A 15,794-nucleotide genomic window follows, 5' to 3' on the forward strand; every position below is an offset into this window, starting at 1 on the left:
CCAGCCTGGGGGACAGAGCCAGACTCCATCTTAAAAAAAAAAAAATTGCGAGGCCGAGGCAGGTGGATCACCTGAGGTCGGGAGTTTGAGACCAGCCTGACCAACGTGGAGAAACTCCGTCTCTACTAAAAATACAAAATTAGCTGGGCATGGTGGTGCATGCCTGTAATACCAGCTACTTAGGAGGCTGAGACAGGAGAATCGCTTGAACCTGGGATGTGCAGGTTGCGGTGAGCTGAGATCACGCCATTGCATTCCAGTCTGGGCAGTAAGAATGAAACTCCGTCTCAAAAAAAAAAAAAAAAAAAAAAAAAAGGCCAGCTGTGGTGGCTCATGCCTGTAATCCCAGCACTTTGGGAGGCCGAGGCAGGCAGATCACAAGGTCAGAAGTTCCAGACCAGCCTGGCCAATATGGTGAAACCCTGTCTCTACGAAAAATACAAAAACTAGCTGGGTACAGTGGCACGCGCCTGTAATCCCACCTACTTGGGAGGCTGAGACAGGAGAATCGCTGGAAACCGGGTGGTGGAGGTTGCAGTGAACTGAGACCAGGCCACTGCACTCCAGCCTGAGCAACAGAACAAAACTCTGTCTCAAAAAAAAAAAAAAAAAAAAAAAAGGGTAGGCACAGTGGCTCATGCCTGTAATCCCAGCACACTGGTAGGCTGAGGCAGGAGAATCACTTAAGCCCAGGAGTTTGAGGTTACAGTGAGCTATGACAGTGACACTGCTGCCTGGGTGACAGAGTGAGACTCTGTCTCTAAAAAATACATAATAAAATTAGGCCTGAGGTGAGGTGGCACATACCTGTAGTCCCAGCTATCAAGCTCCTTTATGTCCCTGGCTTGAATGGGGACAGCTTCGGAGGGGCCAGAGTCCATTTTCAGCCTCTCATCCAAGGGGCTGATCACACCCTCCACCATGGGAATGGTGGCTTCCAGAGCTGGCCAAAAGCACTCCTGGTGGCTGTGTTCTCCCACTCAACTGTCATCTTAAATTCCATTTGCAAACAAGGCCCACCTTTCTCCCAAAAGCCAAGGAAGTCACAGTGCGCCTGTTGATCACAAGATGAGGTGATAGAGGTTAAGTGTGGAGAGAGGGGACCATGAGGCTGGACTGGAGGAAGCTGCTCTTTGTGGACTTAGGAGCAGTAGTCACCCATGGTGACTGGCAGGAAGCAGGCTGAGGAAGGTGACTCCAGTTTTAGTCAGAATTCCGAGTTCTACCTTGGGGTTGAACAGGGAGCGGGTGTTGCTGGTACCCCCAACACCAACCACAATCCAGTGGTTCAAGGACCTGGATATGGTGGGGGAAAGAAAGTTTGGGGGAAGGTGGTTTGGAGAAGAGGTTTGAAAACCACCCATGTAAAAGCTTATTGGGGAATCAAGCATTCATAACCTCCTTTCATTTCCTCTCCAACTCGCTCTGAGTTCAGTGCAATGGTTTATACAAATAGGAATGGGCCAGACAAATTCAACCTTGAAGTCAAAAAAAAGAACCCCAAAGTATAAAGATTCTCTGTGACAAACTTTATTAAATTTTGCATCAGTACGGGGTATCTCTTATTGCATACTAGAATCCCAGGATTCAGGGGGGCGGTAAAGTGGCAATGGCGAATTTGGGTATCTGGTCTCCCAAAAGTACTTGCCGCTCTACCCCTGACTCTGCAATGGCTGCCAGGCGGATCACTCCTCCACTGGAGCCATCCCGCTCCATGGCCAAAGCGAGAGCTGTGGATAAAAGGAGAAAGCTGGGTTCAGAGTCAGATGCTGGGATCACTGCAAGGAATGAGGAATGTTGGCCTGGCTTAGGTAGTTGGGGTTGAAGCTCACAGGCCCAGGAGCCTAAGCTCTCACCATTGGCAGTGAATTGCAGACACTCCTCCTTGGTCATGCCTTCCCGGTAGGTAGCATCCACATAGCCATAGATGTAGGAGCTCCCAGAGCCTCCAATGGCAAAGGACTGCCTTACCATCATACCCCCCATAGGCACTGAGTACACCTGCCAGATAGAAGGAGAGGAGTTACCAGTCGTATCCTCCCTCCAACACATGTACATTCACCTGTCCATTTTGCTATTGGTCTGAGGAACGTTAATAGTAAGAATAAGTGAGGTAGAGACTGGAAAGAAAAAGAAAATGGTTGGGGAGAGGATAAAAGGCCTGGCTCAAGTGTGCTCTGGTCGGGGGTGGGGATCTGACCTGCCCTCCTTCTTGAGGGTCCCAGCCTGCGATGATGATTCCCGCCATCAGGTCTTCTCGGTATCGGTAACACATCTCCTTAAAGAGGCTGGCTGCTGTGTGGACCAGTGGAGGCTCATTCAGTTCAATGCTAGAGGGTCAGAGAAGTCACAGAGAAAGTTTCAGGACCTAGAAGTCAGGCCATTTAGCTCCTCAGCTTCCAACTCCCTTCAGATATTTGCCCCTCCCCTGCCCACAAGCACCTGTGGAAACCGAGCTGGTAAGTGACAGCATCAGCTACTGCCTGGGTATCAGCAGCTGAGCCTGAGCGACAGCAGAAAATGTGGTCGTGAATAGGAGTCAGCTTGTCAGTCACTCGATTGGCGATGTAGGACCTGCAGGATGGCAGAATAGTGAGGAAAGGAGCCCACCTGTCCTCCACCTCCATCCCATCACTACCCACTCTCTTAGGGCTCAGGGACAGGATGTCCAGTATTGCCTTTTTTTTTTCTTTGAGATGGAGTCTCACTCTGTTGCCCAGGCTAGAGTGCAGTGACGCGATCTCTGCTCACTGCAGCCTCCGCCTCCTGGGTCCAAGCAATTCTCTAGCCTTAGCCTCCCAAGTAGCTGGGACTGCAGGCACGCGCTGCCACTCCCGGCTAATTTTTGTATTTTTTAGTAGAGACGGGGTTTCGCCATGTTGGCCAGGCTGGTCTTGAACTCCTGACCTCAGGTGATCCACCCGTCTCGGCCTCCCAAAGTGCTGGGAATACAGGCGTGAGCCACCGTGCCTGGCCTCCAGTATTGCTTATTCTCATCCAAACTGAAGCAGACTGGAGAACAGACTTTTGTAAGGATTCCCCTAAAGAGTGAGGGGAACTGAAAGTAATAAAAGCTGGGACAAATCTTAATCTCCAGAGAGAGAAGAAACCTCTCTTCCCACAGTGGTCTGTGGAGGATTAGGGTGGGCTGGCAGGCAGGAAAGGAAAAGGAAGATGGGAAGACCTTTCACAAATCTGTCCTGAGCTCACCCAGTGGTTGTTCTGGAGTCTGCCCCCAGAACCACGCCCCCATCAAATTGCACGGCCATGATAGTAGTCTGGGAAAAGGGAAAAAGGAGTGAGTCCACATTCTCCAGCATACACAAGCCTCAATGATCTCTCTACCTAGTTCCCAAAATACAAAATCTGTGCGTCGCTGAACCATTTTCAAATCTTACAGGGGCCTCAGTACCCCGCAGAATACCAGAATGCCAACCCTCAAATCCCAAAAGACTCATCCCGGACTTAAGCCCAGGATCTTCACTAGCCTCGCAGGATTCCAGAATTCCACATTTCAGCCCACCCTCCACCTCCTACTACGAAGCTACCACACCACTCCACCATCCTCGGAGTGCCTCTCCCCATTCCTGGAGCACAACACATTCTACCTCCCCTCCGCCCCTGCCAGATCTCTCAACCCCACTCAAGCTTTATCTTCCCATCGCGTCAGGCCTTGTGCACATCCTATAAACCCCGAGTCCTTCCTCACCCCAGTGGACACTTCTCGGCTTTCCCAGTCTGGGGTGAAGGCCTCCGGCCCCCAAGCCGGTGCCGGCCCGGTTCCCCGAGCAGCTAGTAGGGTGGCCGCCATATTTCTCCTCCGGTACTGCCTCAAAGCAACTGTCGTAAAGCGCTCTGTCACGCTCTTTGGTCGCGCTTTGAGGCCTTCTGGGAGCGAAGCTACTACGAGGTTGACGGCAGAAGGGAAAAGAAAAGTACAGTACTGCATGGGGACGGTTCTTTTGCGACAGTGCGTACTTGATGGCAGCGTGGCAAGCAACAAACACAAGAAAGTCTGAAAAAAACAAAAAACAAAAAACAAATAACAAAACAAAAAAACAAAAACAAAAACAAAAAAACGGGCCGGGCGCAGTGGCTCAAGCCTGTAATCCCAGCACTTTGGGAGGCCGCGGATCACGAGGTCAGGAGATCGAGCCCATCCTGGCTAACACGGTGAAACCCCCGTCTCTACTAAAAAAATACAAAAAACTAGCCGGGTGAGTTGGCGGGCGCCTGTAGTCCCAGCTACTCGGGAGGCTGAGGCAGGAGAATGGCGTAAACCAGGGAGGCGGAGCTTGCAGTGAACTGAGATCCGTCCTGCCCGGGCGCGGTATCTCACGCCTGTAATCCCAGCACTTTGGGATGCCGAGGCGGGCGGATCATGAGGTTAGGGGTTCAAGACCAGCCTGGCCAACATGGTTAAACTCCATCTCTACTAAAACATACAAAAATTAGCCGGGCGTGGTGGGGCGCGCCTGTAATCCCAGCTACTGGGGAGGCAGAGGCAGGAGAATCGCTTGAGCCCAGGAGGCGGAGGTTGCAGTGAGCCAAGATCACACCACTGTATTACAACCTGAGTGACAGAGCAAGACTCTGTCTAAAAAAAAAAAAAAAAAACAAAAACAGAAAACAAAAACCAAACCAAACCAAAACAAAAAACCCTCCTAGTGGCTTGCGCCCTACCGATCTTACGGAGCTGCAGGCCAAAGGGCCCACAAAATAAACCTGAGAGTCTTTGGGTTAAAGTGACCACACCATGTTTTCCTTTCTTTTAGTTATATACTTAGGAGTATATGCTGGCAGAGGAATTTATGGGTTCTATAACTGTATGTTTAACATTTTGAGCAACCGACAAACTGTTTTCCACAGAAACTGCACCATTTTACATCCCTACAAGCCATGTATGAGGGTTCCAATTTCTCCACATCCTCACCAACACTTGTTATTGTGCATTATTTTAGTTACAGCCATTCTAGTGGGTGTGAAGTGGTACCTTGTGGTTTTCTTTTTCTTTTTTGAGACGGAGTCTCGCTCTGTCGCCCAGGCTGGAGTGCAGTGGCGCAATCTTGGCTCACTGCAAGCTCCGCCTCCCGGGTTCACGCCATTCTCCTGCCTCAGCCTCCCGGTTAGCTGGGACTACAGGCGCCCGCCACCTCGCCCGGCTAATTTTTTGTATTTTTAGTAGAGATGGGATTTCACCGTGTTAGCCAGGATGGTCTCGATCTCCTGACCTCGTGATCCGCCCGTCTCGGCCTCCCAAAGTGCTAGGATTACAGGCGTGAGCCACCGCGCCCGGCCTCTTGTGGATTTCATTGGTATTTCTCTAATGATTAGTGATGCTGAGCATATTTCCATGAGATAATTGGCCATTTGTATGTCTTTTTTCATGATTCAAGTTCTTTGCACATTCTAAAATTGGGATATGTCTTTTGTTTAATAAATTTTTGGAGTTTAATTTTTTTTTTTTTGAGACAATGGCGGGGTGTGTGTGTGGCGGCGGGGAGGGGGGGGGTTGTCTTGCGATGTTTTCCAGGCTGGAGTGCAGATACGATCATGGTGTACTATATCAACCTTGAACTTCTGGACTCCAGTGATCCTCCTGCCTCAGCCTCTCAAGTAACTGGGACTACAGGTGTGTGCCACTGAACCCAGCTCTATTTGTCTTTTTATACTGGCATGATCTAGGCTCACTGCAGCTTCTGCCTCCCGGGTTTCAGCGATTCTCTTGCCTCAGCCTCCCAGGTAGCTGGGATTACAGGCACGCGCCACCACACCCGGCTAATTTTTGTATTTTTAGTAAAGAGATGGGGTTTCACCATGTTGGCCAGGCTGGTCTCGAACGCCTAACCTCACGTGATCCTCCCGCCTCGGCCTCCCAAGGTGCTAGGATTACAGGCGTGAGCCACTGTGCCTGGCTGTTTTTTTCTTTTCTTTTTTTTTTTTTTTGAGACGGAGTCTCACTCTGTGGCCAGGCTGGAGTGCAGTGGCCGGATCTCAGCTCACTGCAAGCTCCGCCTCCCGGGTTTACACCATTCTCCTGCCTCAGCCTCCCGAGTCGCTGGGACTACAGGCGACCGCCACCTCACCCGGCTAGTTTTTTGTATCTTTTAGTAGAGACGGGGTTTAGCCAGGATGGTCTCGATCTCCTGACCTCGTGATCCGCCCGTCTCGGCCTCCCAAAGTGCTGGGATTACAGGCTTGAGCCACCGCGCCCGGCTGTTTTTTTTTCTATTGTTGAGTTGTAAGAGTCCTTTTTAATATTCTAGGTACTAGAAACTTATCAGATACATGATTTGAAAATATTTTCTCCCATTGGATTGTCTTTTCATGTCCTTCATTGGTGTTCTTTGAAGCATGAAAGTTTATAGTGCTGGCTCTTACATTTTTAGGTCTGTGGTCCATTTAGAGTTAATTTTTGTATGTGATGTGAAGTAAAAGTCCAAATCCATTCTTTTGCATATGGATAGCTAGTTAGTTGTTCCGGCACCATTTGTTGAAAAGACTGTCTCCCCATTGAATGATCTTGGCACTCTTGTTAAAAATCAATTGCCCATACATATATGGACTTATTTCTGGATTCTTAGTTTTGTTTCATTGATCTATATGTCTGTCCTTATACCAGTATCATATTGTCTCTATTACTATAGTTTTGTAGTACATCTTTCTTTCTTTCCTTCCTTCCTTTCCTTCCTTCCTTCCTTCCTTCCTTCCTTCCTTCCTTCCTTCCTTCCTTCCTTCCTTCCTTTTCTTTCTGTCTGTCTGTCTGTCTGTTTATTTTTTTGACAGAGTCTCGCTCTGTTGCCCAGGCTGGAGAGCAGTGGCGTGATCTCGGCTCACTGCCACCTCCGCCTCCCAGGTTCAAGCAATTCTCCTGCCTCAGCCTCCCGAGTAGCTGGGACTACAGGCGCCTGCTGCCATGCCTGGCTAATTTTTGTAATTTTAGTAGAGACAGGGTTTCACCATATTTGCCAGGCTGGTCTGGAACTCCTCACCTAGTGATTTGTCTGCTTCGGCCTCCCAAAGTGCGGGGATTACAGGCGTGAGCCACCGTGCCCGGCCTGTAGTACTTTTTTTCAAAATTGAGGTTAGGCCAGGCGCGGTGGCTCAAGCCTGTATTCCCAGCACTTTGGGAGGCCAAGACGGGCAGATCACGAGGTCAGGAGATCGAGACCATCCTGGCTAACACAGTGAAACCCCCATCTCTACTAAAAAATACAAAAAAACTTTTTCCTCCTTTTCAAGATTATTTTGCCTTTTCTGGATCCTTTGCATCTCCATTGGGATTTTAGGATTAGCTGTCCATTTCTGCAGTGTTTATAGTTTTCGATATGTAGGTCTTGCATTTCTTTGGTTAAATTTGTTCCCAAGTATTTTATTCTTTTTGATGCTATTATAAGTGATGTTGTCTTCTTAATTTCATTTTTGGGTTGTTCATTGCTAGTACATAGAAATACAACTGATTTTGGTTTTGATATTGTATCCTGCAACTTCATTGAACCATTTATTAGTTCTTTTTTGTTTTTCGTTTTTGAGACAGAGTCTTACTCTGTTGCCCAGGCTGGAGTGCAGTGGTGCGATCCCAGCTCACCGCAACCTCTGCCTCCTGGGTTCAAGCAGTTCTTCTGTGCACACCACCATGCCCCGCTAATTTTTGTATTTTTAGTAGAGACGGAGTTTCATCATGTTGGTCAGGCCGATCTCGATCTCCTGACCTCGTGATCTGCCCACCTCAGCCTCCCAAAGTGGTGGGCTTACAGGCATGAGCCAGTGCGCCAGGTCATTTATTAGTTCTAATAGTTTGTGTCTATATTCTTTGGGGTTTTCCTATATAAACCATCATATCATCTGTAAATGGAGATAGTTTTATCTCTTCCTTTCCAATCTGGATGCCTTTTATTTCATTATCTTGCCCAGTTGCTCTGGCGAGTTACTTCAGTACAATGTTGAATAGATTGGCAAAAGCAGACATCTTTGTCTTGTTTCTCATTTTAGGGGAAAAACTTAGGGAAACGTCTTTCATCATTGACAATGCTGTTAGCTTGGTTTTTCATAGATGCCTAGGCAGGGGAAGTTCCCTTCTATTCCTAATTTGTTGATTGTTTTTTTTTTTTTTTTTTTTTTGTGTGTTTTTTTGTTTTGTTTTTTGTTTTTTGAGACAGAGTCTTGCTCTGTTGCCCAGGCTGGAGTGCAGTGGCGCGATCTTGGCTCACTGCAGCCTCTGCCTCTCAGGTTCCAGCGATTGTCCTCCCAAAGTGTTGGGATTACAGGCACACGCCCCTGTGCCTGGCTAATTTTTGTATATATATATATATATATATTTTTTTTTTTTGAGATGGAATCTTGCTCTGTCACCCAGGCTGGAGTGCAGTGGTGCCATCTCTGCTCATTGCAAGCTCCGCCTCCCGGGTTCACACCATTCTCCTGCCTCAGCCTCCCAAGTAGCTGGGACTACAGGTGCCCACCAGCATGCCTGGCTAATTTTTTGTATTATTAGTAGAGACGGGGTTTCATCATGTTAGCCAGGATGGTCTCGATCTCCTGACCTTGTGATCCGCCCCCCTCAGCCTCCCAAAGTGCTGGGATTAGAGGTGTGAGCCACCACGCCCGGCCTCATTTTTGTATTTTTAGTAGAGACAGGGTTTCACCATGTTGGCCAGGCTGGTCTCGAACTCCTGACCTCAGGTGATCCACTCGCCTCACCCTCCCAAAGTGCTAAGATTACAGGCGTGAGCCACTGCGCGGGACTGTTGATTGTTATTTATTTATTTATTTGAGAAGGAGTCTCACTCCCATCGCGCAGGCTGCAATGCAGTGGAAACAAACAAACAAAACCCCAGAAGGGTCTGGATGATGAGGTTTTTGCTCTGAGGACCTGGAAGAATGGAAGTGTCATTCACTGAGCCAGCAAAGACTATGGAGGGAGAATTTTCGTGGGGAGGGCGTATTGGAGCTTAGCGTTGGACATGGTAAGTTTGCTATGACTAAGCGACATCCTAGGGGAAATACCTAATAGGCAATCGTATATGTAGGATTCTGGAGTCCGGGAGAAAGTGGATTGAAGTGGTGATTTGGGAGTTATCAGTGTATGAAATGGCAGGGTCTTTCATGTTCACTGTGGGAGTGGCCGAGTGGAGCTGAGCAGCCGCTTGGTGTGAGGCATGACGCACGTGCGCTTGGGTAGCTGAAGGGTGAGGGTGCCGTTTATTCATAGAAGGTGCAGTTCTTGGGGGGATGGTGGTGGGACTAGTGTTGGACGTGTTGCATTTGCAGTGTCTATGGAGTGTGCAGGATGCTTGCTGTATACTTGGCTGCACAGGGGTGAAGCTCAGGGAGAAGTCTGAGCTGGAGACTCGGCGTGTGGTTGGCAACCAAAGCCACGGGAGTGACTGCGATAGGCCGGGGAAGCGTGAGTCTCTCGGCTGCCGGGAACAGAGATGACACATCTTCTCACATTCGTTTTTTATTTCCCTTAAGCGCCTGTCGTCATCACACAAAACGCCCTACGTCGATGCTGCCAAATACTTTTTATTCCTCACAGCTCCTGCTGTCTTTCCGAGACTGCGGACAGAGGGAGCTCAACGCCATTCCCTGCCGGGGGGCAGCCCTCGCCGCCGCGACGTTACGGAAGAGGCGGGATACGGAGGCGGCCGCGGCGCCGGCTGCGGAGCTGACCTCGGGCTGCGCGGCCCTACCCCGGGCGATCCGCTGCGTTCCCGCCGGTCCCCGCAGCCGCTGTCCTAGGTCAGCTGGAGCAGGCCGCGCTCGGCCAGCAGGCTCTGGGTGCGGTTGTAGACATCCTCCAGGGTGTCGGCGGCCCGGACCAGCGCGGCCCGCGCCTCCGCCTGGGTGGTTCCAGGACACGCCAGCTCCAGCAGGCGGCGGCGACCCGGGAAGGCGAGGAAGGCGAGGCGGGCGGCCTGACGGACCAGCCGGGGTGATGCGAACCCAGGGCCGCGCGGTAGGCGTCGCTGCACTGCACTCCCGCGTCCGGGCCTCCCAGCGCGCCGGTCGCCTCCCGGTGGAGGCAGAGCTGGGACCAGCGCAACGCACGGTGCAGCAGGAGCAGCGTGCGAGAGCCCGAGCCCCGGGCCGGGTCCCGGGGGGCCGCCCCCGGCTGCTCCAGCAGTCCCGCCCGCCGCTCCCACGCAGCCATGGCCCCCAGAGACGAGTAGTGCTCCGCGTCCGGGTCGTGCACCCGAGCCTCCAGGGCTGTCACCTTGGTGAAGGCCTCCCTAGTGGCGAAGGCGAATACTGAACCAGGGGAGTCAGGAACCTGCGGGCGAGATGATTTGAGAGAATGGCGATGTAGCTGCCAAGGAGGCGGGGGCCGGCTGGGGGGCGGGAGGCCACTCACTCGACGAGTGCCCGCCATCCCGCCAGGTACGGCGACAGCCTCACATCCCTTTCGGGTTTCACACTGGCGTGGAACGGCCTCATCATACGGCCCAGCGTCCCCCGAGGGGCCAGACACGGAGGCTCTTTCCTCTCCGGGGCCTCCAGGGGTCCCGACTCCTTCCGGACCTGGTGGGTAGACACGATGGGAAGAGGTGGGGCAGATTCCGCCCTGAAGAAATTGTTCCGAAGGTGTAGCTGGTGGCTCTTCTGCTGTGCGCTCAGCTTACGACGGGAGAGGGGAGACCAGGGGGAGGACCCGCCCTTCGCCGGACCCTCAGCCTGGCTCCACGTCCCCCTGTTCTGGTCCCTCCTGGAGCTCCCGCGCCCAGCCCTGCGCCAAGCGTACCTGGAAGGGCGCGGTTCCCCGTGAAACGCAGGCCTGAGCCCCGGCTCCGCAGCCCGAGCGGGCGCCTGGGGACAGGAGAAGCAGAGCGGTGAGGGCTAGAGGAAGAGGCTTGAGTCCTGAGGGCCTGGACTCCGGGGTTCCTCCCGGAGCAGGTGAGGGAAGGGGCAGCTCACCTAGGCTCCGAGCACTGAGATAAAGCAGCAGCAGCGGGAAGATAGTGAGAGGAACTGAGTGGCTGAACCAGTGCCGCAGTCTGGGGGCCGCACCGCCACCCCCATGCCTGCTGCTGGGACCACCGCCCCCTTACCAGCCCCTAGCCAGTAAGTGTCCCTCCACCTCCAGGAGGGGAGAGAAGCCCGTGGTGCCCTGAGGGGCAAAGGGTTAATAATTAACCTACTAAGGCCCCTTCCCCTGTGCCCTTCGCCCCAAAGGGCAGCTACCCCGGGTGCGAGGAACCGGGTGAAGGGAATTTGGGGGATTCGATAGCAGTGACAGATCAGTGCCTTTCCCTTCCCCGTAGGGCCAGCTGTAGTAAGAGGCACTCTGAGTACTGGGAAGAGAGGCAGGGGCCAGAACAGCTCCCCTACTGAGCAGTGGTGTGGGCCCTAATTCACTCTGGTCTTGAGTTCTCTCCACTGTAAATTGAGGATAATAATAGGTACTTTGCAAGCTCATGTGTGGATTAAATGATAATGTATATGAAAACACTAAATGGAAAAGCTGACCACAATTGCCCTATAAATATTAAGTTCAAGCATCACACACCTCTGGAATCCAGGGAACACCTACTTCTCTCTCTCTCTTTTTTTTTTTTTTTTTTTTTTTTTTTGAGACAAAGTCTCGCTGTGTCACCTAGGCTGGAGAGTGCCGGCTAATTTTTGTATTTTTAGTAGAGATGGGGTTTCACCATACTGGCGAGGCTGGTGTGAAACCTCTGACCTTGTGATCCCTCCGCCTCGGCCTGCCGAAGTGCTGGGATTACAGGCGTGAGTCACCGCTCCCACCCGGGAACACCTACTTCTAAATTGTCTATCTTATCCCCAGGGGACTTTGTCTTGCCCTGCATACATGACCTCTCACAATCGTACTGGATACGTGGCCTCTCACAATCGTACTGCATACACGACCTCTCACAATCGTACTGGATATGTGACATCTCGCAATCGTATATAAACATCAGGCTTTATCCTTTTGCATTTTTGAGGTTTACTTTTCAAAACTCCAGATTCATTCATTCATTGCACCAACCTTTGTTAAGCACTTCCTCATGTACTAGGCTTCAAGAATACAAAAATGCCTTCACAGAGCTCAAGGTCCACTGGGGGAGAATTTATCCTCTGTCTCCCGCGATGGAATGTGAGCTCTGATGGCAGGGGCCTTGTTTTTCTTGCTTACAGCACTTGGACTATTGCTTAAGCCAAAACATATTATTGCTAAATAAATAGATACTGAATAAACTGATACTGAATAAATAGATACTAAATAAAGGAGTGTATATGAGGGGCACGTAAATCAGGGGTTGTGGCCCCCTAACAAATTTAGCCAGGCATTTTTAGGCTGGGCACGGTGGCTCACGCCTGTAATCCTAGCACTTTGGGAGGCCAAGGTTGGGCAGATCACCTGAGGTCAGCCTGGCTAACAAGGCAGCACCCTGTCTCTGCTAAAAATATACAAATTAGCCAGGCATGGGGCGAGTGCCTATAATCCCAGCTACTCGGGATGTTGAGGGAAGAGAGTCGCTTGAACCCGGGAGGCAGAGGTTGCAGTGAGCCGAGGTGGCATCACTGCACTGCAGCCTGGGCAACAGAGTGAGACTTGGTCTCAAAACAAACAAACAAACAAACCAAAAACATACTTAGGTTTTCTTGCTTTTTGTTTTGCAAATTAGGAGTCCACCTGGTGGTCACAGGGGGAAAGGCATTCCGGGAAAGGACATAAGGATACATACAGAAAGCAATGGAAGAAACAGCATGATCTCTTCTTAGAGGTTCTTAGTCACCTGTCCCCAAACTTCTTAGAATTATTCCTGTTTGGCCGGGCACGGTGGCTCACGCCTGTAATTCCCAGCACTTTGGGAGGCCAAGGCAGGCGGATCATGAGGTCAAGAGATCGAGACCATCCTGGCCAACATGGTGAAACTCTGTCTCTACTAAAAACACAAAAATTAGTGGGGCAGCGTGATGGTGCATGCCTGTAGTCCCAGCTACTAGAGAGGCTGAGGCAGGAGAATCGCTTGAACCCAGGAGGTGGAGGTTGCAGTGAGACGAGATCGTGCCACTGCACTCCAGTCTGGGCAACAGAGAGACTTTGACTCAATAAAATAAAATAAAATAAAAACAAATTATTTCTGTTTGTATGTATCTTCTTTTAAGGTGGGGAGGGGTGTCCCAGATTCTCAAGGTGTTAGGGCCCTGATCTCTCAGAAGACCTCTCAGAGGAGGAGGAGACTTCTAAGCTGACAGGAAATTTCTCAGCTTCTCCAGTTCAAGGATTCTTGTCTTATCCTCACTTTGACGTCCCCTCACATCCTGGAGGTCTCTGGGTTGCCCTTGACCCATCCTGTCCCTGGTGGGACTCCTGGGAGGTCACTTCCATCCTTGGCCCTGGTCTCCACTCTGTCTCCACTCTCCCTGCTGGAATGTTTGCCAGCTTGCTTGGCTGTAAACCTAAGGCAAGTTGCTTGCCATTTTTGAGCCTGTTCCCTCTTCTACAAAAGAGGAAGGATAATTCTCATCTCCTAAAAATTGTTGTGAGGGTTAAATAAAACACTGCAAAACACTAACCATAATTCATAGCCTGTGGTAAATGTTCAATAGGTGATGGTTATTTCAGTTCACCCTCTCTCACTGCCCCTCCTCCCCTAGCTCTGGGAGCCTCTGCCTCAGGCAGCAGGAAATAGGGTTCCGGGAGTGGATTAGTTTTAGGTTTCACTTATCTGGGAGGCCCTTCCGCAATCGGAGCCCTCACAGGGGCCAAACTGATATAAATCTGCTTAGGAGGCCTGATTCACAGCTGCAGGATGGAGCCAGGCCGGGGAGCCAAGCTGCTGCCGCTGCTGCTGCTTCTGCAGGCCACGCGTTTCACATGTGCACAGGCAGATGGCTGGAACGGCTACCCGTTGGTCATCGAAGTGACCAACGGGGGTCCCTGGGGCGACTGGGCCTGGCCTGAGATGTGTCCTGACGGATTCTTCGCCAGCGGGTTCTCGCTCAAGGTTGGGGCTCGGGCTTAGGTCCTGGAGAGGGTGGAGATTCGTGGCACCATCGAGCCAAGGATGATAATTTGGTGACTCGCCCTTGCTCTTCTCATCATACCCAGGTGGAGCCTCCCCAAGGCATTCTTGGCGATGACACTGCACTGAATGGAATCAGGCTGCACTGCGCGCCCGGGAGCGTCCTAGGCAACACGCAAGTGGTGGAGTCCCAGTCTGGAAGGTGGGGCACAGGGGTCTAGGATCCCTTGGGGTGATGGTATGTCCCTTACCCTCTATTACATACTCCGTCGCGGCAGGCAGGCTGGCTCCTCCAGAGCTACCGGGCAGTGTAGACTGGGGCGGGGGGCGGGCAAGGGATGGATGGAAGACTCCCCCTCTGTCAGGGAGCACCCAGCCCACCAGGTCAGACACAGCACTTGGCTTGGAAAGTCTCAAGGGTTTGGTGAATGGGGGCGCCGGCAGAGGCAACGCAGCTCCCTTTCCCTTGCAGCTGGGGCGAATGGAGCGAGCCGCTGTGGTGTCGCGGCGGCGCCTACCTAGTGGCTTTCTCGCTTCGCGTGGAAGCACCCACGACCCTCGGTGACAACACAGCAGCGAACAACGTGCGCTTCCGCTGTTCGGACGGCGAGGAACTGCAGGGGCCTGGGCTGAGCTGGGGAGACTTTGGAGACTGGAGTGACCCTTGCCCCAAGGGCGTGTGCGGCCTGCAGACCAAGATCCAGGGACCTGGAGGCTTAAGCGACGACACTGCGCTGAACGACGTGCGCTTATTCTGCTGCCTCAATTGAACGGGGCCGCCGCCGCCGCCGCTCTCTCCCGGGCCAGGAGGCTAGTCTCACTTCCTGCTATTAAAGCTTCTCCGGATTGACTTTGGCCTCGCTTGTTTATTTCATTTCATTTCATTTCATTTTGAGATGGAGTCTCGCTCTGCCTCCCAGGCTGGAGTGCAGTGGCGCGATCTGCGCTCACTGCAAGCTCCGCCTCCCGGGTTCATGCCATTCCTGCCTCAGCCTCTCGAGTAGCTGGGACTACAGGCGCCCGCCACAGTGCCTGGCTTTTTTTTTTTTTTTTTTTTTTTTTTTGTATTTTTAGTAGAGACGGGATTTCACGGTGTTAGGCAGGATGGTCTCGATCTCCTGACCTCATGATCCGCCCGCCTCGGCTTCCGAAAGTGCTGGGATTACAGGCGTGAACCACGGCACCAGGCTGGTCGCACCTGTTTAAGGGATGGGGAACCGAGTCTCCTTTTCCCCTCCTAACCTGGCATTGGGGGAGGCATACATTTGGGTTTGGTCTCAGGGGTCCATGGTAGATTGCTGAAAGTTATGGACTCGAGAAAAACGCACTTAAACACATAAATTTCAGACAAGTAATGGAAGTCTGGCTTTTTTTTTTTTTTTTTTTTTTTTTTGGAGTCTCTCTCTGTCGCTCAGGCTGGAGTGCAGTGGTATGATCTTGGCTCACTGCAACTTCCATCTCCAGGGTTCAAGCGATTCTTCTGCCTCAGCCTCCTGAGTAGCTGGGACTATAGGTACCCACCACCACGCCCAGCTCATTTTGTATTTTTAGTAGAGACGGAGTTTCCCCATGTTGGCCAGGCTGGTCCCAAGCTCCTGACCTCAAGTGATCCACCAGCTTCAGCCTCCCAAATCGCTGGGATTACAGACTTGCAACATGGTGCCGGCCAGGAAGTCTGGCTTTCTGAGAGTATCTGCACACCCTGCCTCCATTAGGCACCGAGGTTGTCTCCTTTCTGAACCGGTGACCTAAGATTAAGAAAAATCTACCAAATTATGGCCAGATGTGGTGGCTCACGGCTGTAATCTCAGCACTCTGGGA

At 51.7% G+C, this 15,794-nt stretch overlaps 4 protein-coding genes across 27 annotated transcripts in view; 1 reads left to right on the forward strand and 3 right to left on the reverse strand.

Moving 5' to 3' along the window:
- The window catches only part of VMO1 (vitelline membrane outer layer 1 homolog), a 200,421-nt gene extending 185,598 nt beyond the window's left edge, over positions 1–14,823 (forward strand). For all 3 annotated transcript variants that reach the window (XM_050765510.1, XM_050765512.1, XM_050765509.1), the window contains exons 2-4: positions 13,749–13,955; positions 14,060–14,175; positions 14,446–14,823. In XM_050765510.1, coding sequence (XP_050621467.1) covers positions 13,761–13,955; positions 14,060–14,175; positions 14,446–14,743 — 609 coding nt within the window. In that variant the 5' untranslated portion in view covers positions 13,749–13,760 and the 3' untranslated portion in view covers positions 14,744–14,823. The remainder of the gene's footprint in view (positions 1–13,748; positions 13,956–14,059; positions 14,176–14,445) is intronic.
- C16H17orf107 (chromosome 16 C17orf107 homolog) overlaps positions 1–15,794 on the reverse strand; it is a 206,416-nt gene that overhangs the window by 105,219 nt on the left and 85,403 nt on the right. The gene's annotated exons all lie outside the window — the stretch shown is intronic.
- The window catches only part of PSMB6 (proteasome 20S subunit beta 6), a 213,915-nt gene continuing 199,635 nt past the window's right edge, over positions 1,515–15,794 (reverse strand). For 10 of the 22 annotated variants that reach the window (XM_050765458.1, XM_050765450.1, XM_050765449.1 and 7 more), the window contains exons 2-7: positions 3,710–3,833; positions 3,211–3,278; positions 2,443–2,574; positions 2,201–2,330; positions 1,857–2,001; positions 1,515–1,730 (exon numbers count right to left, since the gene is read on the reverse strand). In XM_050765458.1, the coding sequence (XP_050621415.1) occupies positions 1,588–1,730; positions 1,857–2,001; positions 2,201–2,330; positions 2,443–2,574; positions 3,211–3,278; positions 3,710–3,811 (720 nt within the window). In that variant the 5' untranslated portion in view covers positions 3,812–3,833 and the 3' untranslated portion in view covers positions 1,515–1,587. Of the gene's footprint in view, positions 1,731–1,856; positions 2,002–2,200; positions 2,331–2,442; positions 2,575–3,210; positions 3,279–3,709; positions 3,843–11,012; positions 11,017–14,325; positions 14,330–15,794 lie in introns of those variants that run through there. The other 12 variants (XM_050765467.1, XM_050765460.1, XM_050765464.1 and 9 more) reach the window with 4 other exon arrangements.
- On the reverse strand, positions 9,521–11,019 carry GLTPD2 (glycolipid transfer protein domain containing 2). The gene is given in 7 exon segments (XM_050765429.1): positions 9,521–9,931; positions 9,934–10,260; positions 10,263–10,273; positions 10,355–10,521; positions 10,742–10,806; positions 10,915–10,995; positions 10,998–11,019. Coding segments are annotated over 7 exon segments (867 nt in total). The 3' UTR covers positions 9,521–9,737.

Source organism: Macaca thibetana, chromosome 16 (assembly GCF_024542745.1).
Source record: "Macaca thibetana thibetana isolate TM-01 chromosome 16, ASM2454274v1, whole genome shotgun sequence".
Taxonomy (NCBI): domain Eukaryota; kingdom Metazoa; phylum Chordata; class Mammalia; order Primates; family Cercopithecidae; genus Macaca; species Macaca thibetana.